Raw genomic sequence first — 24,049 nt, 5'->3', positions numbered from 1 at the left:
ATTGAGCAAGAAGTATAGAGGAAATGGTTGTCAGTATTTTGACTTCAGCCTAGTTCATATTGTTCTACATTCTGTGAAATGAAATTCTGAATCAGTCTGATAAATCGCACGGGACAAAAATAGTAACGCAACAAACATAATTCGATACCAAGAAGAGCATCTGATAATGCTGGAAATATAAAATGTCAAGCAAGGTCAATTGAATAATGTTCTGAACTTTACAATTGATTCAAAATATGAGAAAAACATTGACAATTTCTGTTTAGGATCACTGTTCTTTGAGTACAAAATTTCATCTCATCTTCTGTGGGAAGAAAAGACTATGCCAATGAAGGAACAAAAACATAGCCTCTAATTTATTCTAGTGCAAGTGAAAATCCACCCAGGTGAGATGTACGCTCAATGAAATCGCTTTCTGTGCAGGGAATTGTTAAACCACCCATCAGATGATCAAATCCATATTCTTCCTCTGCCATACACAGTAACAGGGAAGGACCACACACTTTACCTCAATTATTTCTAAGGGTAATTCTTAAAATTTACTCCTTGTCTGATCTGAAATATCAAACAAAACTAACCTTCATGTTTTCAATAAATTGAGAATTAAACAAGTAAAGGTAAACAAAGCTACAAATCAAATCTCAAAGAGACTTTTGTGCCTCCTTCCCTCTTTTTGATCCATACTCAGGATAGATGATTTAAGGGCAAGATCAATTACAAAAGAGCACCTAGACAATGATATCTTGAATGCTAAGCCTTATATGATCTTTGGCTTTTTGTAGACTTCAGGGTATAGCAAATATGGCCCTGATGATTATTAAAAAGGGTTGTCATAAGTATATCAATATATGCTTGCACTGTGATGAGTTAGCTAACTCATGCGAGTGCTTATAACACGGAAACAGAGATTTTGATATTTGCAATTGATAAATGAATAGAATAAAATTTTCTTGTTCTCATTTCAGAAAAATACAAAATTACAATATGATTCTTGATTCATGGCTAATTTGAATAGATTATGTCCAGTTGTTTTCATCTTCTCTGACTCGTCTCTCATGAGGCTTTGCCAGGCCCAATCTGATCCCAATTTTTCAGATACTTCAACCATGGAATTGGGACTTGGAAGCGTCTCCAGCGTAAATGGTTTATCTCCCCTTTAAGTCACCCCATGGTACTTGAAAAATGAATGACCTTTTGCAGATGTTCCACCATTTAAAATAGGGCGCAATTATGATTCTGGGCAGAAGCGATGAGTCATTCATCTTCTATAATAGGCAATCTTCGATTGATTGACTTGCCTATTCCTACCCGTTCAACTGGGAAGTGACGTTAACGAAAGTCTCTTCTCTGCATGGAATTGTCAAACCACCCATAGGATGATCAAAGCCAAACTCTTCTTCAGATTTACTCAGCAAAGCTTGAAATGAAGGTTGGTTCAAGAAAGTTACTGGAACCACAAATCTCTTCTTTTGGGTCTCTCCAACATAAACTGCAAGGAAGCCTTTTGGTACTACATCTCCAGTTGTTGAGGCTGCTTTACTTGCAGCAAAAACAGAACGGCGCAAAATTTGCTTAGCAAGAAAACGAGCAGCCATTGCTTCTGATGATAAATTTAAGAGTTTCAAGTAAGAAAAGATTAAAGAGAATTGCTAGATAAAGAAAACTCGTGAGCTGGGTGTGATGAGTCTGCGACAGAAATGAGGGGATATATATAGATGGATGGTTAAAGCCTACAGGAAATGCTATGATTGCTGAAGTGAAACTGAGAGGCTGAGAATCATTTTCTGGGGTTTGCTTGTTTGGGACGTAACTCGAGATAGCCTCGGCCTTCACATGGTGTTGTTTACTAGCTAATTAACAAAGATGGGGCCTCGGGATTTATATTGTATGTGTATGTTAAAGGCCCTATCGTGTAGGGTGAAGGCCAATGGTAGACAAGCTAAAGATTAGGAATCGACAGTTGGATGCTCGGCGGCCGTACATAATGCCAACCTAACTGACTGTCGTTTTGATTAGGAACATGCTAAAGAAATATGTTTCGTGAGCTTCGATTTGAACAGAGGACAAATCAAGGCGTTCTAAAGGAAAGGGGAAAAGATGATTGGTCTAGTCCTTGTCTTCCTGAAAAGCATAACTACTCTGGACATTCTATTGTCTTAGTTAGTGCTATTTTCTTTATTAGGACCTAAGGAATGCAAATTTAAGTTTTTCCAACAATTGGGTGCAAATGACCCTTTCCGAAATAGTTTCCAATTTTGAAAAAGTTTGGGGTTGATCTCGATGATTCAGAGGGTAGGAATTCTAACCTAAGTACACGCAGAAATCCAAGATTTCTATTTTATATGTTAAAAGTTCGCTTCGAATTATTGTAAATATTTTGTTCAGACTCTTTTAAGCTAGCCCCTCTGCCAAAACGAATCTCTTACCATTAAAGTAGAAGACTCTTCATGGTATCCTAGCTGCTTTTTCAAAAAAATACCAACTTTCTTAGCAAAAAGAAAATTTTCAAGCTGACAAAGTCTACTAACCTGCTCCTTTACTCACCAATTAAGAGGGTTTATACCTGAGGATGCAAAATGGGTTGGGCTGAGGGCCTTTTCGCTAAAGCCTATGGCATATGAAGCCGGAGTTCGTTTCCACCCAAATTTAACTTAAGCTCATCTTTTTCGAAATTCTTATTTTTCTCATTTTTTTTTAATTTTCAAATTGCCAAACCAGTACTGTTATCAGGAATTTGTTAATGCTATCCAATAATTAACAACGATAGCATAAGTGATATTCCTGATTTTGTTTCTTTCAACGTTTTTGTGCACTCATTTTCTTGGAAAAACTAGAATTACTTTGTCTAGGAAAGCGAGTGGGATCCGAGGCTTTTAATTGGAGCGAGGAGTTTTGTAATGAGCTGCCAATGCTATTACCCGATTGTTCTATATTTAGACAGAAAATTTGTCACGCTCCAGACCTAAGGCACACACCTGTAAAAAATAATCTTATTGACATGCAAAGCTTAAAAACATATGTCTTAACCAACTAACTAAATGGGTCAAATAAATTTATGAAACATAATAATTCTCAAAATTAGGATACTGAGATAAAATATTGAATAATAATTTAAGGTAACTAAAAAAGTTTATAACATTTAAACAATCTTAAAGTAAACTAATACCATATGCTAGCCTATTGTAATACCCCTCACAAAAAAAAAAATTGTTTAAAAAAAGTAAAAAAAAAAGTTTTATTTGATAATTACAGATATAGCCCTGGAGTTATTAATAAAAATAAACTGTTTAGAAAATAGAGTAGATATATTTTAGTTGTTATCAGATTATATTATCACGTTTAAAAGAAAAACAAATAGTTGAAAAAAAAATAGAAGTTAATTTAGTCTTTAATTTAGTCTTACTTAAGAGAAAGACAGTCAAAACAAGGAGAGGAAGAAAAAAGACAGAGAAAAGGGAAAAATGTTCGAGGAATTTTTGATTAAGGTAGGAATAGGGTGGTATTTTTTAGTTTAGACACAAAATTCCTAAATTATTTTGTGTTTCTTTCACTTTTATTCAAATACGGCACTGTTCTAATGACTTTCTGGTGACATAATGGGTACCGATGAAAAAGTCTTGAAAAGATCTTTTTATTGATTTTTGTAACATCTCGTTTAGCTTTATGGTTAGGAAGATATAAATTTTTGAAGTTGATTGAAAACTTGCTTTCAACAGTTTTGATGATCCGATTTTGGGTCATTAGAACTCCATATTCTGGTAACGTTTTGGGTCGTTTTTTTGACGAATTTTGTAGTATGAAATGAGATGTTTAATTTCGCATCAATGGCTCGACTAGGGGCTTTAATTTTCTGAACACAAGAAGCCCCTAATCGAGCCATTGATGCCAAATTAAACATCTCATTTCATACTATAAAATTCATTAAAGAAACGACTTAAAATGTTACCGGAATATGGAGTTTCGGTGACCTAAAGTCGGATCATCAAAACTGTTGAAAACAAGTTTTCAGTCAACTTCAAAAATTCATATTTTCTTAATCATAAAGCCAAACGAGATGCTACAAAAATAATTTGAAAGATCTTTTCAAGACCTTTCCATCAGTACCCATCATGTCACTGGAAAGTCACAAAACAGTGCCGAATTTAAATAAAAGTTAAAGAAATACAAAATAATTTAAGATTTTTGTGCCTAAACTAAGAAAATACCACCCTATTCATACCATAATTAAAAATTCCTCTAACACTTTTCCCTTTTCTCTATCTTTCTTCTTCTGACTCTTGATGATATAAAATTGAGTTAATTTCTATTTTTTCTTTCAACTGATTGCTTTTATTTTAAACGTGTTGAGATAAAACTGATTGTTTTTATTTTAAACATGATAAGATAGATTTTCTTTTTAAACGTGATAACGTAATCTGACACCAACTAAAATATATCCATTCTATTTTTTAAAAAGTCTTTTCTTTTTTTTTTATTAATAAAAAAGCCATGTCTGTAATTATCAAATAAAACTTTTTTTTTTGTGAGGGATATTACAAAATTGGAGATAAGTGGATTTTGACGGAAGTGGAACTTGACGTCTTGTTAATGACTCAAGAAATCAAAGAGTTGTAGGTATTCTTTATTCCAATACCTAATAGTATCTGAAAATTCGTTATCGAGTAGCTTTTGAAAGAAATGAAAATATAACACTATATCTTGGACAGGAGCAACATCAACTTAACAATGTTTTAATTAGAATAATTGAAAGCAAAATTTGATAATTGAAACAGTATAATTTGTATTAAAAAAATTTGTCAGAAGGGTACACAATTGCTCATCTTCTCTTTTTGCCAAAGAAACAGAACGATGTACATCAATGGACAAAAAAATTGTATCTGCTGATTACTTAATTTTAGCTGTAGCAAGCTAATGCAAGCGGGTAGTGAGATCAATGAAGACCTCTTCTCTGCAAGGAATTGTGAGACCACCATAGGATGATCGAATCCGAATTCTTCCTCAGCAATACTTAACAATTTCTGAAATGAAGGCTGATTCAAGACTGAAATTGGAACTACAAATCGCTTCTTCTCGCTCTCCCCAACATAAACTGAAAAGTATCCTTTGGGAACATCCGTTGAGGTGGAGGCTGCTTGATTTGCAAAAAGTTTAGGCTGACGAAAAATCTGCCTAGCATGCATAATTCTAGGGACACGGATACCCATTTCCACTAGTGATTTGGAGTATGAAGAATAGCAGAGAAGACTTGAAACAAGAATGTTAGGATTCGGTAGTCGAGGAGGATGTGAGAATGCCTTGGCTGTTGTGTGGATAATGCACTTGTATATATAGATGGAAGAATGCATATGGGAAACTAATGACCTACAGATTGAGTGGTCAAGATGCATTCTGGTGGGGTTTGATTGAAAGACATAAGAAGCTCAGAATCACATGGCTTTGTCTTCCAACAGATCATCAAGAATAGGTGACTATTGATTGTAATGTACATCTGTTAGAATGCATTATTGCCCAGCCATTCTTTGAGAATGACCAACAATCAATGGACCCACTTAAATCATGTAATTCTAGAGATAAAAGTCCATGATATATAAATGTGATATAAATCTATTTGATGTCTACTTAACAAGCATCTTCATACGAAATTCTCAGTCTGCATAAATTGGTTATCTGCACCTGATTTAATTGTCGTTTATTCAGAGCAGTAGACCATACTAGTTGGACTAGTTTTTTGGTCCTGCTGAAGATTTATGCAATCTTGGAGGACTAATTTGTCCAAGGCTGTTATACCCATACAAAAGCTTAAAAAGTAACAAACATCGAAGCTAGCAGCCGCTAAAGGAGTAGTTATAACACGTCCCAACTCAAATCACATGCATGTGTTCCTTCGGCGGATTAACTTGTAAGACAAACCCTTCTGAAGAGCGCCTGAAATGTGTCCTACAAGCTACAATTAGACCTCATCAGAACCCAACTGATTTTCCTTTAACCTAATTGTTGTCTATGTCCTGCTGCAATCAAGTTATGCCGTGGAGAGAGAAAGATTAAGTCCGACGACTCACGAAATTTCTGGTACATGTCGCCAACCATATGGGTAACCTTACAGAAGAATCTGTTTTTTATTTTTTGATTGTACAGAAGACTCCTTTTTTAACCCACGTTTCTGAGCATATTTGGGTAATATGTATTAAAGGACAGATTTAAATGTAGGATTGGAGGGCAAGTATACATGATGACTCCCGGCATACATGCATTCGGGTTCCTGAACTGAAACGTGAATCCTATAATTAATTACATCAATATACTATGTAGACATTAGGAAAAAAGGACAACAAAGACAAAAAGAGAGGACAAAGCTGAAGAAAAAAAAAATTCATTCATCTTCGGGTGGTAAATTTTGACTATAATTTTCTTTTACAGAAAAAATTAGATAAAGAAATAGAGAAATTTACAAAAACTTGGGGTACGTAACTACTCTCGATGCAAAACTGTGGTTGAGCTTTTTCCGTCAACAAAGTCAGAAAGTTACTGTTTACTAGACTAGCCATCATCTTATTGTAGTTGCCTCTCATGAGCAATTCAAACTACAAGCAAGTTCAATGAAGGCTTCTTCTGCACAAAGGATTATGAGACCACCCATTGGATGATCAAAGCCAAACTCTGCTTCTGCCTGATTTGGCAGTTCTTGAAATGAAGGGTGCTTCAAGAAATGAAACAGGAATCAGAAAGCGCCTCTTTTGGGATTCACCAACGTAAACAGCAAGGTGGCCTCTGGGAATTTCTGAAGCTGCAGTCTCTCTTCGGATAATCTGCTTAGCATGAACAGGTGCAGGATTTCGGAAACTTTTAACTCTTATGTCACTGACAAATGTAATGGCAGGATATGTATCTAAGGCTTCTAAATAGCTAATGCATTAAAACATATAACAGACAGTAGGAAGCATTCTTTCTATTAGTGCATATATAGAGCAGATGATAAATCCTACATTCTGGCTTCAAGTGAAGCAAAACTTGTCAATGTGGTCCATTGACATCTATCAGGAAAGAACCACCACAATTCACATGGATTTGCCTACCAGAAAGATGAAAAAAGTTGATAAATAAAATTTCATATTCTTTCTATTATTCTGAGATTGATGATCATAAGTCATAACCCACCACTTCAGAATACAAGACAGAGACTGCCCCACCCTGAATTGATATCTGTTTGCACCAGCTGCTGATAATGTAATCCTTTCGTTTTATTAATGGATAAATTGTAGGGACAATTTTGTGGATTAGTCTATATCACCATATTCACACTGTCAAAACCATTTACTTGCAATCTCTACCCTGTTACCGACTGCACCTCCAGACAATATAGAACAAGCAAGTCATCGGCTCACGTGATGTTGCTGCTTGACACATCCTGGGGAAGTGATGATAAGAACTGGGACCTAATTCAAAGAGATGAAAGATTTATTGGGAACATTAAGCCACCAAGCATGTGATTTTGTTCTCAGAATGATCAAATCCAGCAAAAATTGTCGAAGATATGAGAAACTATCAGTCAACTAAAAAAATTAATTATAGGTGCAGAATGACTGAATATATATATATATATATAAAAAACAATCATTTTCAAGCTACATGTCATGGACTTTATTTTTTTTTTCCTTTTTGAGTTTCCTTCAACAATGTTGCAGCAATAGTGCAGGGGGTGAATTCCTGAGCTGAACCTACAAGTAACTATTTGACTTGTTCAACGATCTTGGTCATCAGAATGGGGTTGTTACCCAACCATATTCCGAGCATGTGGTGAAGGAATACCATTTACTTAATCACATGAAGCAGAAAAGCAAGGAGTTGGTAGTCCCCTGAGTTTAACTCGAAATGGTATAAAAGCTACTTGATGTTGCATACCGTCATTTGTCTAATTAATTTGTTACAGATATGGAGTTGGAGAATCTAAACGATTATCGTTGACAGTACTAAATTTGTTGATTAAGCATTAACGGTGTAATCAAAACATGTAAATGGAATCATGTTGGTATCAATGGAATAATTAATATGAAAAGAAGGTCCAGATTAGGCAAGTTTAGTTTGTGATATTTCTGATGAATGTGGTTTGGTCCTATCTCCCTTCTTTATATTTTCTTTCCTTGAGCCAAATTATATTATTTAGGGCCTGCTTTGGAGATGCTATCAGCAATGTCATCTACTTGTAAAATAGCTTGCTGGCCCTAACATCCCAAATCTTTTTAAATATCTTAATTCATCGTCAAATCTATCCAATAAAATTTCCTTTTTTCTATCCAAAGAATATTATGAAGGCTTTTAACCTTTTGAGAACCTCATTAATATGCAAAAGTAAATTGGTTGCATGAAGTAATTTGAGACCAAGGTTAGATCACATACAATTAAATTAAAAATTAAACAGGGAAAAGTGGATCATAGGAAATTCCAAAAAGAAACGAAAATTTCAATTGAATCATGCGTATCATACTGTCCTTTTCCAATTTGATTGAACGGTTACAGTAACACCATCTCTAATTATCTACTTAGGGAGAATTATAACTGCTCCCCAAGGCAAAAAGGATGGGAAAAAAAGTTTGTTTACATGGTATTAGTGATGCTTGTTTGCTCTACAAAATTGTATAGGCTGATTAGCGTTAATTCTCTCGTAATCAGTTCAAGCGAGAGGTGACATCAAGAAACATGTCTTCATTGCAGGGAATTCTGAGACCGCCAGTAGGATGATTATATCCGAACTCTTCTTCTGATAAGCCGAGCAAATCTTGAAAAGAAGGCTGGTTCAAGAATGACACTGGTATCACAAACCTCTTCTGGTTTTCTCCAACATAAACTGCGAAGTAGCCCTTGGGAACTTTCTTAGCACTAACAACACGAAGAAGGCGGATAGCCATGGTTTTTGTGATGGATGTGTGCCTCTGGAAGGGAAGACGAGGAAGATCTTAAAAAAGCTTGGAAAGCGTAGGCAAACAACTTTACTAGTACTTGAGAATGTGGAAATATGTGTTGCCAATGGACTTATTCTCACTTGTATATATAGATGAAAGGGGTACAAGGGATGTGTTTCCTCTATTAAGTGAGGGATGTGGACTGAGTGGTGAAGGGGCAGTTACTGGGGTCTGGCTAGTAATGAGAGAGACATGGGTTGATAAGGGGATCACATGGTTTTGTCTTCTAACACTTTATCAAGAATTCCAGCAGCAAAGAGGAAAGAAAAGGTTGCCCAGCCCTTTCGGTAAGACAGACCGACTCAGGACCCACTCAAATATGGAAGATTTGGACCGTAAAAAGCTTTATTTCATAATAGAAGAGTAGTACTACTACGCCATTCGTGGGAAAGTCTGAGAGATATAATCTGTCATACAATGATAGAAAACGTATAACATGGGTTAACGTGACCTTCTATGTTGACTTGACTATAAAAAGAAAATATGTTTGGTCATTATGTTTTGGTCGTAACGATTTGACACCAATGGTACATAAGCGAAAGTGGTCGAAACTTGATTTTTTGCCCTTTTTATTTTTTTTAGTTCTGGTATTTTTGAGAAAAGAAATTGGCAATGTAACCGAACTACGTCTACTGATTAAACGGAACCAATCAACTTCTGAATTGGACTAAAGGACATGTCATGGATTAATACATAATTTCGAAGACTGTGAGATAAACCGGGGAGATGTGGAGATATGAAACACTTGTTATTTTCTTGATTTTGTTAACTAGTTGCTTAGAGGATATTTTTATGACAAATATCAATTATATTTTTTGTTACGGATTTATATTTAATTGGTGTAAGTCCTAAGAAATATCTAAAACTCCCTTTTCTTTGGATCACAAATTCTGACTCCATTTGGATTTCTTCTCCTCCAAAGAACTATTAATGTCAATGATATTGGCATTCAATGTTCCAGTCCAGGCATCAACTTGCAAGACAAAGCCCTGTGAGGTACACGTGAAGGACGCCCTACTAGTACCTCCAGTCACAACCAGACCTACCACGAACCGCCAAATTGAAATTTGAAGAAGTGATCGAATAGTTGCAGACAAATAAAGAACGAAAGATTGGCAACCACACCTCAAACTTTCTCTTCAGTTGTGACTCTAGTTGCATTTTGAGCAATCAGCAACGTTTGAGGCTTAGAGCATGATCTCGTAGCCGAGCCATCAATGTTACAAATATTGCAAGGAAAGGACCACACACTTTACCTTCTTTATTTTTAAGGCCATTTCTTAGTAATTTATTTCTTATCCGATCTGAAAACCAAACTGATCTTCATGTTTTCGATATATTCAGATTAAATAAAAAAAAGTAAAAAAGTGTTCAATTCAAATCTCAAAGAGAATTTGGTGCCTCTTGTCTCTGTTTAATCCATTATAAAATCATTTAAGGGCACCTAGACAATGATTACTTGAATGCCTATTCAAAAAAAAAAATATATGTCCACGATGATCATTAGAAAGGTATGTCATATGTGAATTAATATATGTTTGCACTGTACTGATGAGTTAACCAACTCTGCGAGTGCCAATCAATGGAAATAGAGTTTTGGGTGAAGATAACTGCTGTGCATGGGTTAATATATTGAGAATTTTGTATAGAAAGGCAGGGTGAGGCTACTGGCAATATTCTTGTAAGCCACTTTGCCCAGGAAAGTGCCCAGGCTGAAGTCTCCTCAGTCCGGCTCCTTCGTCTTGGCATGTATGAGGGGTCTCCCATGTTTTGACATGAAATGAAGAGAATTTTTCAAAAAACAAAAAAAAAAAGGAAATAGAGATGACAAAAATAGCGAAAAGAAACAAAGGACTTAAAATTGATATTTGCAATTGGTAAAAAAATAGAATAAAAGTTTCTTGTTTGCTTTTCAGAAAAATACAAAATTACAGTATGATTCTTGGTTCATAGCTAATTGAATGGATTATGTCCAGTTGTTTTCTCTTTCTCTGGCTCTTGTTTCTCATGAGGCTTTGCCAGGCCTAGTTTGATCCGAATTTTTCAAATGCTCCAGCCATGGAATTGGGACTTGGAAGCGTCTCCTTTGGTTTTCTCCAGCGTAAACGGTAAATCTCCCCTTTAAGTCACCCCATGGTACTTGAAAAATGAATAGCCTTTTGCAGATGTTCCACCATTGAAAATAGCGAGCAATTGTGATTCTGGGCAGAAGCGATGAGTCGTCCATCTTCCATTATAGGCAATCTTCAATGGATTGACTTGCCTATTCTTAACCGTTCAACTGGGAAGTGACGTTAATGAAAGTCTCTTCTCCGCATGGAATTGTCAAACCACCCATAGGATGATCAAAGCCAAACTCTTCTTCAGCTTTACTCAGCAATGCTTGAAATGAGGGTTGGTTCAACAAAGTTACTGGAACCACAAATCTCTTCTTTTCGGTCTCTCCGACATAAACTGCAAGGAAGCCTTTTGGTACTACATCTCCAGTTGTCGAGGCTGCTTTACTTGCAGCAAAAACAGAACGGCGCAAAATTTGCTTAGCAAGAAAACGAATAGCCATTGCTTCTGATGATTAATTAAAGAGTTTCAAGTATATAAAAGATTAAAGAGAAGTGCTAGATCAAGAAAACTCGTGAGTTAGGTGTGACGAGCCTGTGACAGAAATGAGGGAATATATATATAGATGGAATGGTTAAAGCCTACAGGAAATGCTATGATTGTTGAAGTGAAACTGGAAGGCTGAGAATCATTTTCTGGGGTTTGCTTGTTTGGGACGTAATTCATGATAGCCTCGGCCTTCACATGGTGTTGTTTACCACCTAATTAACAAAGTTGGGGCCTCGGGATTTGTATTGTATGTGTATGTTGAGAAACTCAAGGCCCTACAGTGAGAAACAAGCTAAAGATTAGGAATTGACAGTTGGATGCACGATAGCCATAGATAATGATAACCTAACTGTCTGTCGTTTTGATTAGGAACATGGTAAAGAAATATGTTTCGTGAGTTTCTATTTGAAGAGAGCACTTACTGAGGCGCTCTAAGGAAAAGGGAAAAAGATGGTTGGTCTAGTCCTTGTCTTCCTGAAAAGCATAATTCATCTGGACATTCTATTGTCTTAAGTTAGAGTTATTTGTTAGAATTTCAGTCAAATTTTTGTGTAGATTTATATTATTTATTTTTGTATTTTGTTAAAATTAAGTTAAGATAATTTGATTTTGATAAAGTGACAATATTATAATCCATAATATGATTTAGTAAAGTGGGTTAGACTCTAATATTATATGTGGGTTTAAAAATGTAAGACTGTATTAAGAAATCCTGAATTTTATGATGAGTGGGACTAGAGATTCACTATATAAAGGTAAGGTTAGGTCCCCTCTCTTGTCTACAATGACATAAAGATATCATTCATTGATGAGTCATAAAGAAAAAAAAAAAAGATCTTAATACACTAAGTATCAGCAGTTAATCTGATTAGTATTATTTTTGTTATATTATTTTCGCTATTAAATTATGGATTAGATATTAGAGAAGTTTTAAATACCTACTATGTTAGATTTTGGATTAGTATAAATTATTTATACATAATATTTTTCATTATTTTCTTTATTAGGATCTAAGGAATGCAAATTTAAGGTTGTCCAACAATTGGGTGCAATGACACTTTCTGAAATAGTTTCCAATTTTGAAAAAATTTGGGGTTGATATCGATGATTCAAAGGTTTTGAATTAGCTTTACACTCAGAAATCCAAAGCTTTCATTTTATCTCTTAATAATTTGCTTAGCAAAAAGAAAATTTTCAAACTGACGAAGTCTACAAGCCTGCTTCTTCGCTCCCCAATTAAGAGGGCTTATACCAGTAAATGCAAAATGGGTTGGGCAGAGGACTTTTTCACTAAAGGGCCTATCCATATGAAACTCGAGCTCGTTTCAACCCAAATTTGACCTAAGCCCATCTTTCTAAAATTCTTGTTTTTCCATTTTTTATGGGGTTTTGGATTGACTAGTTATTATTGTTTTTCAGATTTTTGTTAGTTGTATCCGATAATTAAAGATCGACTTACAACAATCGCATATGTTATATCCTTGATTTTCTTCCTTTCAATGTTTTCTAGTTTTCGTACACTCATTTTTCTAGAAAAGCTAAGGTTACTTTGCTTAAGAAAACGAGTGAGATTTGAGGTTTTTGATTGGAACGACATTGGCGTTTTGCGGGAAGCTGTCAATGCTATTACTTGATTGTTCCATGTTTAGACACAAAATTGGAGATAAATGGATTTTGATGGTGGTGGATCCTCGCTTCTTATTAATAACTCAAGAAATTGAAGGATTGCAGTCATTTTTTATTTTAAGGACTAATAGTACTTGAAAATTCGTCATTGTGCTACTTTCGAAAAAATAAAAATGTAGCACTAGATCTTGGACAGAAGCAACATCAACTTAACAATGTTTTGAATTAGAATAAGTGAAAGTAAAATTTGATAATTGAACCACTGTAATTTGTATTAAAAAAATTTGTCAGAAGGGTATAAATTTGCTCATCATCTCTTTCTGCCAAAGAAACAGAAGTATGTACATCAATAGACAAAAAAAATTGTATCTGCTGACTACTTAATTTTAGCTGCAGCAAGCTAACGCAAGCGGGAAGTGAGATCAATGAAGACTTCTTCTCTGCAAGGAATTGTGAGACCACCCATAGGATGATTGAATCCGAATTCTTCCTCAGCAATACTTAACAATTTCTGAAATGAAGGTTGATTCAGGACTGAAATTGGAACTACAAATCGCTTCTTTTGGCTCTCCCCAACATAAACTGCAACGAATCCTTTCGGAACATCCGATGAGGTGGAGGCTGCTTGATTTGCAAACAGTTTAGATTGACGAAGAATCTGCTTAGCGTGCATAATTCTAGGCACACGGATAGTCATTTCCGATTGTAATTTGGGGAACAAAGAAGATCAGAGAAGACTTGAAACTAGAGTGCTAGGATTTGCTAGTAGAGGAGGATGTGAGAATGCCTTGGTTGCGGTGTGGATAATGCACTTGTATATATAGATGCAAGAATGTATATAGGAAACTAATGACCTGCAGATTGAGTGGTCAAGATGCATTCTGGTGGGGTTTGATTGAAAGACATACGAAGCTCAGAATCACATGGCTGTGTCTTCCAACAAATCATCAAGAAATAAATGACTATTGAGACTGTACATTGGTTAGAATGCATTATTGCCCAGCAATCCTAGAAGAATGACCCACTTGAAGTCAAGGAGATATAAGATAGTAAATACACATGTGATATAAATATATTTGGGGTCGACCTAACAGACCTCTACATACGAAATTCTGTCTGCATAAATTGGTCATCGGCCCTGACTTAATTGTCGTTTGTTCATATCAATAGACCATCCAGTTGGACTAGCTTTGTGGTCCTCCTGAAGATTTAAGCAATCTTGCTGGACATTTTCCAAGGCATTTATACAGCCATACAAGATGCTTAAACAGTAACAAACACCAAAGCTAGCAGCCGCTAAAGGAGTGTTTATAACATGTCCCAACTCAAATCACATGCATGTGTTCCTTCGGCGGATTAACTTGTAAGACAAACCTTTCTGAAGAGCGCCTTAAGTGTGTCCTACAAGCTACAATCAGACCTCATCAGAACCCAACTGATTGCCTTTTATTCTAATTGTTGTCTATGTCTTTCTGCAATCAAGTTGTGCCCTGGGAGGGAATGATTAAGTCTGACGAATCACGAAATTTCTGGTACATGTCGCCAACTATATGGGTAGCCTTTCAGAAGAATCGCTTTTTTTATTATTTGATTGTACAGAAGACTCCTGTTTTAACCCACATTTCTGAGCATATTTGTTGCGTTATCTGCATATATTGACTATAAAAACCTCGTTCTCACATCTTTGTTTACCAAACTCTGGATAATATGTAAGATCAAAACCCAAAAAAATATTAGTTGTAATGTAATTAAGGACAGATTTGAGAGCATCAAGAAAAATTCACTCTCTGTAAAAAGTTATGTGACCTGTAAATTGGATCTAGTTTTGGTAGAAGAATGAGACATAGAATTGTAGTAGTGAATGGCAAAATATACATCATAATGACATCCATACATTATATAGACATTATTTAAAAAGAAAACAAAGATAGAAAGAGAGGTCAAAACTGAAGAAAAAAAGTTCATTCATCTTCGGGTGGTGAATGTTGACTATAATTTTCCTTGACAGAAAAAATTAAATAAAAAAAATAGAGAAATTTACAATAAGTTGGAGTACGTAATACTCTCGATGCGAAACTGGGGTCGAGCTTTTCAGTCAAAAAAGTCAGAGAGTCATTGTTTTCTAGACTAGCCATCATCGTATCTGTGTTGCCTCTCATGAGCCATTCAAAGTACAAGCAAGTTCAATGAAGGCTTCTTCTGCACACGGGATTGTGAGACCACCGAGTGATGATCAAAGCCAAACTCCGCTTCTGCCTGATTTAGCAGTTCTTAAAATGAAGGGTTCTTCAAGAATGAAACTGGATTCAGATAGCGCCTCTTTTGGGATTCACCAACATAAACAGCAAGGTGGCCTTTTGGTATTTCTGAAGCTGCAGTCACTCTTTGGATAATTTGCTTAGCATAAACAAGCTAAGGCTGCTTAATAGCTAAAGCATAAAAATATATATCAGACAGTGGGAAGCACCCTTTCTATTACTATATATAGAGCAAATAGTAAATCCTACATTCCTGCGACAAGTGAAGCGAAACTTGTGAATGTGGTCCGTTGACATATATCATGAGAGAACCCTCACAATTCACATGGATTTGCCTTCCAGAAAGTAAACAAATTTGAAACATAGAATTTCATATTATTTCTATTGTTTTGAGATCCATGATCATAATTCATAACCCACCACTTCGTAGAACAAACCAGAGGCTGTCCCACCCTGAATTGATATCTCTTTGGACCAGCCGCTGGTAATGGAATCTATCAGTTCTATCAATGGATAAATCGTAGGCGCAATTATGTGGATTAGTTTATATGATCATAGTCAACATTTGCATGCAATCCACTTAGCAAAAATATTTTGCATGCAATCTATACCCTGTTTATTTGCAGCACCACCAGACATTAGAACAAGGAAGTCATCGGCTCATGTGATGATGCTGCTCGACACAACCTAGAGAAGTGATTATAAAAACTGGGGTCTAATTCCAAGGGATGAAAGATTTTATGGGAACATTAAGCCACCAAGCATGTGGTTTTGTTCTCAGAATGATCAAATCCAGAAAAAAATTGTCAAAGATCAAAGAAAATATGATTGTGAAAAATTGAATTTCATTCGATCAGTCAACTAAAAAACTACAGATGCAGAATGACTGAAAAAATAAAAAATAAATCATTTTCAAGTTACATGTCAGGGACTTTATTTTTCTTTCCTTTTGAGTTTCCTTGAACAATGTTGCAGCAGTAGTACATGGGTGAATTCCTGAGCTGAATCTAGGAGTAACTATTTGACTTGTTCAACGATCTTGGTCATCAGAATGGAGATGTTACCCAACCACATTCCAAGTATATGGTGAAGGACTACCATTTTAATCACATGAAGTAGAAAAGAGAGGAGTTGGTAGTCCCCTGTTCTACACAAAATGGTATAAAAGCTTCTTGATGATGTTGCATAGCGTCCTTTGTCTAATTTCTTTTGAAAAGCATCATTTGTCTAATTAATTGTTTACAGATACGAGAGTTGAGTTAGAGAATCCAAAAGATGGAAATGGAATCATGTTGGTTTCAATGGAATAATGTGAAAGAAAGGTTTAGATTAGGAAAGTTTAGTTTGTGATATTTCTGTTAAATGTGGATTGCCCCCCTACCTCGCTTCTTTTATTTTATTGCCTTGGGCCAAATTATATGATTTAGCCCCTGCTTTGGAGCTGCTATAAGTTATGTCATCCACTTGTAAGACAATTAGTCGGTCCAAAGGGTTCAAAACATTATATATATCTTAATTAATTGTCAAATTTACAGAAGAAAATTTCTATTTTTTTATCCCAAAAAAAATTCTGATGGTTTTAATCTTTTGAGAAGGTAACTGATACCTAAAAGGAAATTAGTAGTATGAAGTAATTTTAGATCAAAATAAATCATGTGCAATTAAATTAAAGATTAAATAGGAAAAAGAGACAATAGAAAATTCTATAAGAAACAAAATTTCAATTGAATCATGCTTTTCATACTGCCATTTTCCAAATTGATTGATGGTTAGGTAAAAGTTACAGTAATACCATCTCTAATTTTCCACTTAGGGAGAATTATAACTGCTCCCGAAAGTAAAAAGGTTGGGAAAAACAGTTTGTTTACATGTTATTAGCTTGCTCTACAGAATTGTATAGGTTGATTAGTGTTAATTCTTTGCTAATCAATACAAGCGAGAGGTGACATCAAGAAAGATGTCTTCATCACAGGGAATTCTGAGACCGCCAGTTGGATGACTATAGCCGAATTCCTCTTCTGATAAGCTGAGCAGATCTTGAAAAGAAGGCCGGTGCAAGAATGACACTGGTATCACAAACCTCTTCTGGTTTTCTCCAACATAAACTGCAAAGTAGCCCTTGGGAACTTTCTTAGCACCAACAACACGAGGAAGGCGGATAGCCATGATTTTCGTGATGGATGTGTGCCTCTGGAAAGGAAGACTAGGAAGATCTCAAAAAGCCTGGAAAGCGTTGGTAAACAACTTTACTAGTACTTGAGAATGTGAAAATATGTGTTACCAATGGACTCATTCGTACTTGTATATATAGATGAAAGGGGTACAAGGGATTTGTTTCCTCTATTAAGTGGGGGATGTGGAATGAGTGGTGAAGGGGCAGTTGCTGGGGTCTGAACAGTAATGAGAGAGACATGGGTTGATGAGGGGATCACATGGTGTTGTCTTCTAACACTTATCAAGAATTCCAGCAGAAAAGACTGGAAGGAAAAGTTAGCCTAGCCCTTCCGGCAAGACAGACCGACCTTCAGGCAAGACAGACCGACTCAGGACCCACTCAAATATGGAAGATTTGGATCCGTTGAAAGCTTTATTTCACAGTACAAGGGTAGTACTACTACGCCATTTGTGGGCAAGTCTGAGACATAATCTGTCGTATAATATTGATGGGAAACGTATAACATGGGTTACCATGATTTTCTATGTTGACTTGACTCAAAAGGAAAACATGTTTGGTTTTTATGTTTTGGTTGTAACAATTTGATTAAAAATGGCACATAAGTGAAAGTGATTGAAACTTGATCGTGCCCGTAAATCATCTGTCCAGAGTGTGGATGAAATAGAGGGTAGGAGGCACAAAATTCTCTTAGAGATTTTGAATCGAAGATTTTTTTCCCTTTTGAACATTTTTTCAATTCTGGTATTTTTACGAAAAGAAATTAGCACTGTAGCCATAATTTTTTTTTTTTTTGAAATTGATGTTTTATTAATGAAAAAAGCTAGAATACCATATTGAGTCTTAAAGTTAATGTAGTAAAAGACTTCTTTTGGCATACAAGCTAGCTTTGCAGAGTCGGAACAAAAATTACATCTCTTCATAATTGGACTAAACCGAACTACTTCTACTAATTAAACCGAAACAATCAGCTTCTTAATTGGACTAAACGACATGTTATGGATTAATTCATAATCCGAGAACTGTGAGATAAATGAGAGAGATGTTTAGATATATATGAAACACTAGCTGTATTTTTTATTTTTCTGGCTGGTTGGTTATAAGAGGACATTTCTACAACAAAATATCTAAAGTTCCTTTTCTTTGGATCGGAAATTTTAAATCCAATTGGTTTCAACCCCGCCGCCCCCACCGCGCCGGCCACCCCCCCCCAAAAAAAAAAGAAAAAACTACAAATATCAATGTTATTGGCGTTCAATGTTCCAGGCATCAGCTTGCAAGACAAAGCCCTGTGAAGTACACGTGAAGTACGCCCTACTAGCAGCTCCAGTCACAACCAGACCTACCACGAACCGCCAAATTAAAATTTGAAGAAGTGATCGAATTATTGCAGACAAATAAATTAGAACGATAGATTGGCAGCCACCTCAAACTTTCTCTTCAGTTGTGCATGTGGTTGCATTTTAAGCAATCAGCGACATTCGAGGCTTAGAGCACGATCTTGTAGCGTAGGTATCAATGGTACAAATCTTGCGAGGGAAGGACCACACACTTCACCTTCATTATTTTTAAGAACACTCCTTAATAATTTACACTTTCTCTGATCTGATAATCAAACTAACTTTCATCTTTTTAATAAATTGAGAATTAAACAAGATGATTTAAGGGCAAGATCGATTATAAACTAAGATAAAAAAAAGAAGAGAACCTGCTTTAAAAAGTAAAAAGGAAAAAAAAGGGGAAGAAAGCACTAGACAATGATATCTTGAATTTTAAGCCTTACATGACCTTTGGCTTTTTGTAGACTTCAGGGTATAGCAAGTACGGCCATGAAGATCATTAAAAAGGGTTGTCATAAGTGAATTAAAATATGCTTGCATTGTGATGAGTTAGCTAACTCATGCGAGTGCTTATAACACGGAAACAGAGATTTTGATATTTGCAATTGATAAATGAATAGAATAAAATTTTCTTGTTCTCATTTCAGAAAAATACAAAATTACAATATGATTCTTGGTTCATGGCTAATTTGAATAGATTATGTCCAGTTGTTTTCACCTTCCCTGGCTCTTGTCTCTCATGAGGCATTGCCAGGCCTATTTTGATCCGAATTTTTCAAGTGCTCAACCATGGAATTGGGACTTGGAAGCGTCTCTTTTGGCTTTGTCCAGCGTAAACGATAAATCTCCCCTTTAAATCACCCCATGGTACTTGAAAAATGAATGACCTTTTGCAGATGTTCCACCGTTGAAAATAGAGCGCAATTGGGTTCCGGGCACAAGCGATGAGTCATCCATCTTCCATTATAGGCAATCTTCAATGGACTGTCTTGCCTATTCTTACCCGTTCAACTGGGAAGTGACGTTAATGAAAGTCTCTTCTCTGCATGGAATTGTCAAACCACCCATAGGATGATCAAAGCCAAACTCTTCTTCAGATTTACTCAGCAAAGCTTGAAATGAAGGTTGGTTCAAGAAAGTTACTGGAACCACAAATCTCTTCTTTTGAGTCTCTCCAACATAAACTGCAAGGAAGCCTTTTGGTACTACTTCTCCAGTTGTTGATGCTGCTTTACTTGCAGCAAAAACAGAACGGCGCAAAATTTGCTTAGCAAGAAAACGAGTAGCCATTGCTTCTGATGACAAATTTAAGAGTTTCAAGTAATAAAAGATTAAAGAGAATTGCTAGATAAAGAAAACTGGTGAGCTGGTGTGATGACTCTGTGACAGAAATGAGGGGATATATATATAGATGGAATGGTTACAGGAAAAGCTATGATTGTTGAAGTGAAACTGAAAGGCTGAGAATCATTTTCTGGGGTTTGCTTGTTTGGGACGTAATTCGTGATAGCCTCGGCTTCACATGGTGTTGTTTACCAGCTAATTAACAAAGAAGGGCCCTCGGGATTTATATTGTATGTGCATGTTGAGAAACTAAAGGCCCTACGTTGTAGGATGAAGGCCAATGGTAGACAAGCTAAAGATTAGGAATTGACAGTTGGATGCTCGACGACCATTCATAATGCAAACCTAACTGTCGTTTTGGTTAGGAACATGCTTATGAAATATGTTCTGTGAGTTTCCAATGGAAGAGAGAGTAAATCACGACACTCTAAAGGAAAGGAAAACAGATAATTGGTCAAGTCCCTGTTTTCCTGACCAACATGGTTTCCCTTTTCATGGAGACATTCAATGGTCTAAGTTAGTGTTAGTTTCTTTAGGATGTAAGGAATGCAAACTTAAGGTTTTCAATGTTTGTCTGAAGATAATCAATATTTTGAACAGGATTATCATAGTCAAATCAATATATCTTTCTTTTATCCTAAACGTATATTTGGGCCTTGATCTTGAGGATTCACAGATTTTATTTTATCCCTTAAATTTTTGCTTAATTAGCAAAATGAAAATTTTCAAACTGATGAAGTCTACTAGATCTGCTCCTCTGCACCCCAAATAATAGGGCTTATACCTGTGGATGCGAAATGGGTTGGGCCGGGGACCATATCACTAAACCCAGTGGCATATGTTGCCCGAAGTCGTTTCAATTCAAGTTTGACCTAAGCCCATCTTTCCGAAATTTTTACTGTTTATCTTTCTTTTTTTGTAAAAAAAAAAAAGGATTGCCAAATTGTTACTGATTTTCATGAGATTTTTATTGGTTGTAGCCAAAAATTAAAAATTGACTAGCAACAATAGCATATGTGATATTTCGGAGTTTTTTTCTTTTAACATTTTCTAGTTTTTACACACTTATTTTCTTGGAAAAGCTTACATTACTTTTCCTAGAAAAGTAGGTGGGGTACAAGGTTTGAATTGGAGTTCTGCGATAAGCTTCCAATGCTATTACCCGATTGCTTCAAGTTCAAACACGAAAATTGGAGATAAGTGGATTTTGATGGAGTGGATCCGGACATCTTATTAATGACTCAAGAAATTAATAAGTCGTAGTTATTTTTTACTTCAATAATTAATAGTAATTGAAAATTGTCATTTTTTGAAAGAAACGAAAATGTTACACAATATGTTGGAAAGGAACAATATCAACAGAAACAATGTCTTTAATTAGAGTAAGTGAAAGCAAAATTTGACAATTGAACCGCTGTTAATTGTATTAAAAAAATTTGTCAGAAGGGTATACATTTGCTCATCATTTCTTTCTGCCAAAGAAACAGAAGGATGTACATGAATGAACAAAAAAATTGCATCTGCGGGTTACTTCTAGTTCTAGTTAGCCAACGCAAGCGGGAAGTGAGATCAATGAAGACCTCTTCTCTGCAAGGAATTGTGAGACCACCCATAGGATGATTGAATCCGAATTCTTCCTCAGCAATACTTAACAACTTCTGAAATGAAGGCTGATTCAAGACTGAAATTGGAACTACAAATCGCTCTTTTTGGCCCTCCCCAACATAAACTGCAAAGAATCCTTCGGGAACATCCGTTGAGGTGGAGACTGCTTGATTTGCAAACAGTTTAGATTGACGAAGAATCTGCTTAGCATGCATAATTCTAGGCACACGGATAGCCATTTCCACTAGTAATTTGGAGTATGGAGAAGATCAGAGGAGACTTGAAACAAGAATTCTAGGATTCGGTAGTAGAGGAGGATGTGAGAATGCCTTGGCTGTTGTGTGATTAATGCACTTGTATATATAGATGGAAGAATGTACATAGGAAACTAATGACCTGCAGACTGAGTGGTGAAGTTGCATTTTGTGGGGTTTCGTTAAAAGACATAAGAAGCTCAGAATCACATAGCTGTGTCTTCCAGATCATCAAGAAATTGGTGACTATTGATTGTAATGTGCATCTGTTAGAAATTCTCAAAGAATGACCAACAGTTAATGGACCCATTTGAAATCAAGTAGAAATAAGAGAAGAAAGTTACGTTTCTTGTAATTCTACCGAAAATTGTCGATGACATGCTTAGATAGTAGTAAATATGTGTGTGATATAAATATATTTTGGGTCGATCTAACAGGCCTCTTCATATTTAAGCAATCTAGCTGGCCTTTTCCCAAAGCAGTTATACAACCGTACAAGAAGCTTAAACAGTAACAAACACCAAAGTTAGCAGGCGCTAAAGGAGTATTTATAACATGTCCCAACTCAAATCACATGCGTACGTTCGTTCGGTGGATTAACTCGTAAGACGAACCCTTCTGAAGAGCGCCCGAAGTGTGTCCTACAGGCTACAACTAGTCCTCATCAGAACCCAACTATACGGGTTACGATTGACGACTACAAAATTTCCGGTATATGTGAACCCTTGTGTTTTTATTTATTTTGGGATTTCACCGAAGATTTCTGTTTTAACGCGCATTTCTGATGGCATATTTGTTGCGTTTTCTGCATAAATTGACTAAATAATAAAGCCTCGTTCTCACCTTCTTGATATCCGAGCTCTTTGGGTAAAAGGTTGGGTTAAGGAGGAGAATTAAGATATCAGGTCAAAACTGTTAGGAGTTGAGCTGTGTCTGCGCATGAATGGCTATTCGCGCCAATGTGTTTTAAAGCAAGGAAGAAGAATATCACGTGGTTCACTTTAAAATTGAACCTATGCGGCAGCGTTTCTAAGTTGTCTAATTAGTTTTATTTTTTGCTTTGTATTTTAATTTTATTAGTTGTTAGTGGCTCTGGAAAAAAAGACCATGTAACCAGGCACGACCCAAGTAATGGAGAGTGGATCCAGGTCTCACTTATATTATTGGTCCATGTTTCTCTACAGTTTTATGCTAATGCTTTCTTTTTGTAGTTGGGTTGACCTGTAGCCGTGTTTTCCATCTACTCTTCCAGAGACACGAATTTTTCTCTACTGGTTTCGTTCTTGCAGATAATATTATTATTCCCTAAAAAACTTAAAATTTATCAAAAAATCAAAAGGAATTTTGTTGTAATGTATTAAAGGACGGATTTGAAGATAAATGTAATGGCATGCAGGATATGTATCTAAGGCTGTTTAATTGCTAATGCATAAAAATATATATCAGACAGTGGGACGCACCCTTTCTATCACTATATATATAGAGCAAATGGTAAATACTACATTCTTGCAACAAGTGAAGCGAAACTTGTGAATGTGGTCCATTGACATAAATCATGAGGGAACCATCACAATTTTACATGGATTTGCCTACCAGAAAGTAAACAAATTTGAAACAAATTTCCGTACTATTATTTCTTTTATTTTGAGATCTATGATCATAATTCATAACCCACCACTTGGCATGGCAGAACAAACCAGAGGCTGCCCCACCCTGAATTGATCTCTCACTGGACCAGCTTCTGGTAATATAATCCATCAGTTTTATTAATGGATAAAAATTGTAGAGACAATTATGTGGATTAGTCTATATCATCAATTCATCATAGTCAACATTTGCATGCGATCTATACCCTGTTTATTTGCAACACCGCCAGACACTAGAA

At 35.8% G+C, this 24,049-nt stretch overlaps 6 protein-coding genes and 1 pseudogene across 6 annotated transcripts; all 7 read right to left on the bottom strand.

Moving 5' to 3' along the window:
• On the bottom strand, positions 932–1,700 carry LOC18607659 (auxin-responsive protein SAUR21). The gene has a single exon (XM_018114657.1). It carries the CDS (start codon positions 1,593–1,595, stop codon positions 1,305–1,307), a length of 291 nt encoding a protein of 96 aa, XP_017970146.1. The 5' UTR covers positions 1,596–1,700; the 3' UTR covers positions 932–1,304.
• Positions 4,761–5,291, bottom strand: LOC18607661 (annotated as a pseudogene).
• Positions 8,436–9,022, bottom strand: LOC18607660 (auxin-induced protein 15A). Its single transcript, XM_007041924.2, has one exon. It carries the CDS (start codon positions 8,901–8,903, stop codon positions 8,664–8,666), a length of 240 nt encoding a protein of 79 aa, XP_007041986.2. The 5' UTR covers positions 8,904–9,022; the 3' UTR covers positions 8,436–8,663.
• Positions 13,426–14,002, bottom strand: LOC108660943 (auxin-responsive protein SAUR21-like). The gene has a single exon (XM_018115661.1). It carries the CDS (start codon positions 13,885–13,887, stop codon positions 13,591–13,593), a length of 297 nt encoding a protein of 98 aa, XP_017971150.1. The 5' UTR covers positions 13,888–14,002; the 3' UTR covers positions 13,426–13,590.
• On the bottom strand, positions 17,188–17,741 carry LOC18607657 (auxin-induced protein 15A). The gene has a single exon (XM_018115663.1). The coding sequence runs from the start codon at positions 17,612–17,614 to the stop codon at positions 17,375–17,377; it is 240 nt and encodes a 79-aa protein (XP_017971152.1). The 5' UTR covers positions 17,615–17,741; the 3' UTR covers positions 17,188–17,374.
• Positions 19,575–20,344, bottom strand: LOC18607656 (auxin-responsive protein SAUR21). Its single transcript, XM_018115662.1, has one exon. It carries the CDS (start codon positions 20,249–20,251, stop codon positions 19,961–19,963), a length of 291 nt encoding a protein of 96 aa, XP_017971151.1. The 5' UTR covers positions 20,252–20,344; the 3' UTR covers positions 19,575–19,960.
• LOC108660942 (auxin-responsive protein SAUR21-like) lies at positions 21,742–22,212 on the bottom strand. Its single transcript, XM_018115660.1, has one exon. It carries the CDS (start codon positions 22,147–22,149, stop codon positions 21,745–21,747), a length of 405 nt encoding a protein of 134 aa, XP_017971149.1. The 5' UTR covers positions 22,150–22,212; the 3' UTR covers positions 21,742–21,744.

Source organism: Theobroma cacao, chromosome 2 (assembly GCF_000208745.1).
Source record: "Theobroma cacao cultivar B97-61/B2 chromosome 2, Criollo_cocoa_genome_V2, whole genome shotgun sequence".
Lineage (NCBI taxonomy): Eukaryota > Viridiplantae > Streptophyta > Magnoliopsida > Malvales > Malvaceae > Theobroma > Theobroma cacao.
The sequence above is the reverse complement of the archived record's forward strand: the minus strand, read 5'-3'. Positions and strand labels throughout refer to the sequence as shown.

Excerpts from the sequence above, each read along its gene's own strand:
- LOC18607659 (XM_018114657.1), bottom strand. The coding sequence starts at position 1,595 with ATGGCTGCTCGTTTTCTTGCTAAGCAAATTTTGCGCCGTTCTGTTTTT.
- LOC18607660 (XM_007041924.2), bottom strand. The coding sequence starts at position 8,903 with ATGGCTATCCGCCTTCTTCGTGTTGTTAGTGCTAAGAAAGTTCCCAAG.
- LOC108660943 (XM_018115661.1), bottom strand. The coding sequence starts at position 13,887 with ATGACTATCCGTGTGCCTAGAATTATGCACGCTAAGCAGATTCTTCGT.
- LOC18607657 (XM_018115663.1), bottom strand. The coding sequence starts at position 17,614 with ATGGCTATCCGCCTTCCTCGTGTTGTTGGTGCTAAGAAAGTTCCCAAG.
- LOC18607656 (XM_018115662.1), bottom strand. The coding sequence starts at position 20,251 with ATGGCTACTCGTTTTCTTGCTAAGCAAATTTTGCGCCGTTCTGTTTTT.
- LOC108660942 (XM_018115660.1), bottom strand. The coding sequence starts at position 22,149 with ATGGCTATCCGTGTGCCTAGAATTATGCATGCTAAGCAGATTCTTCGT.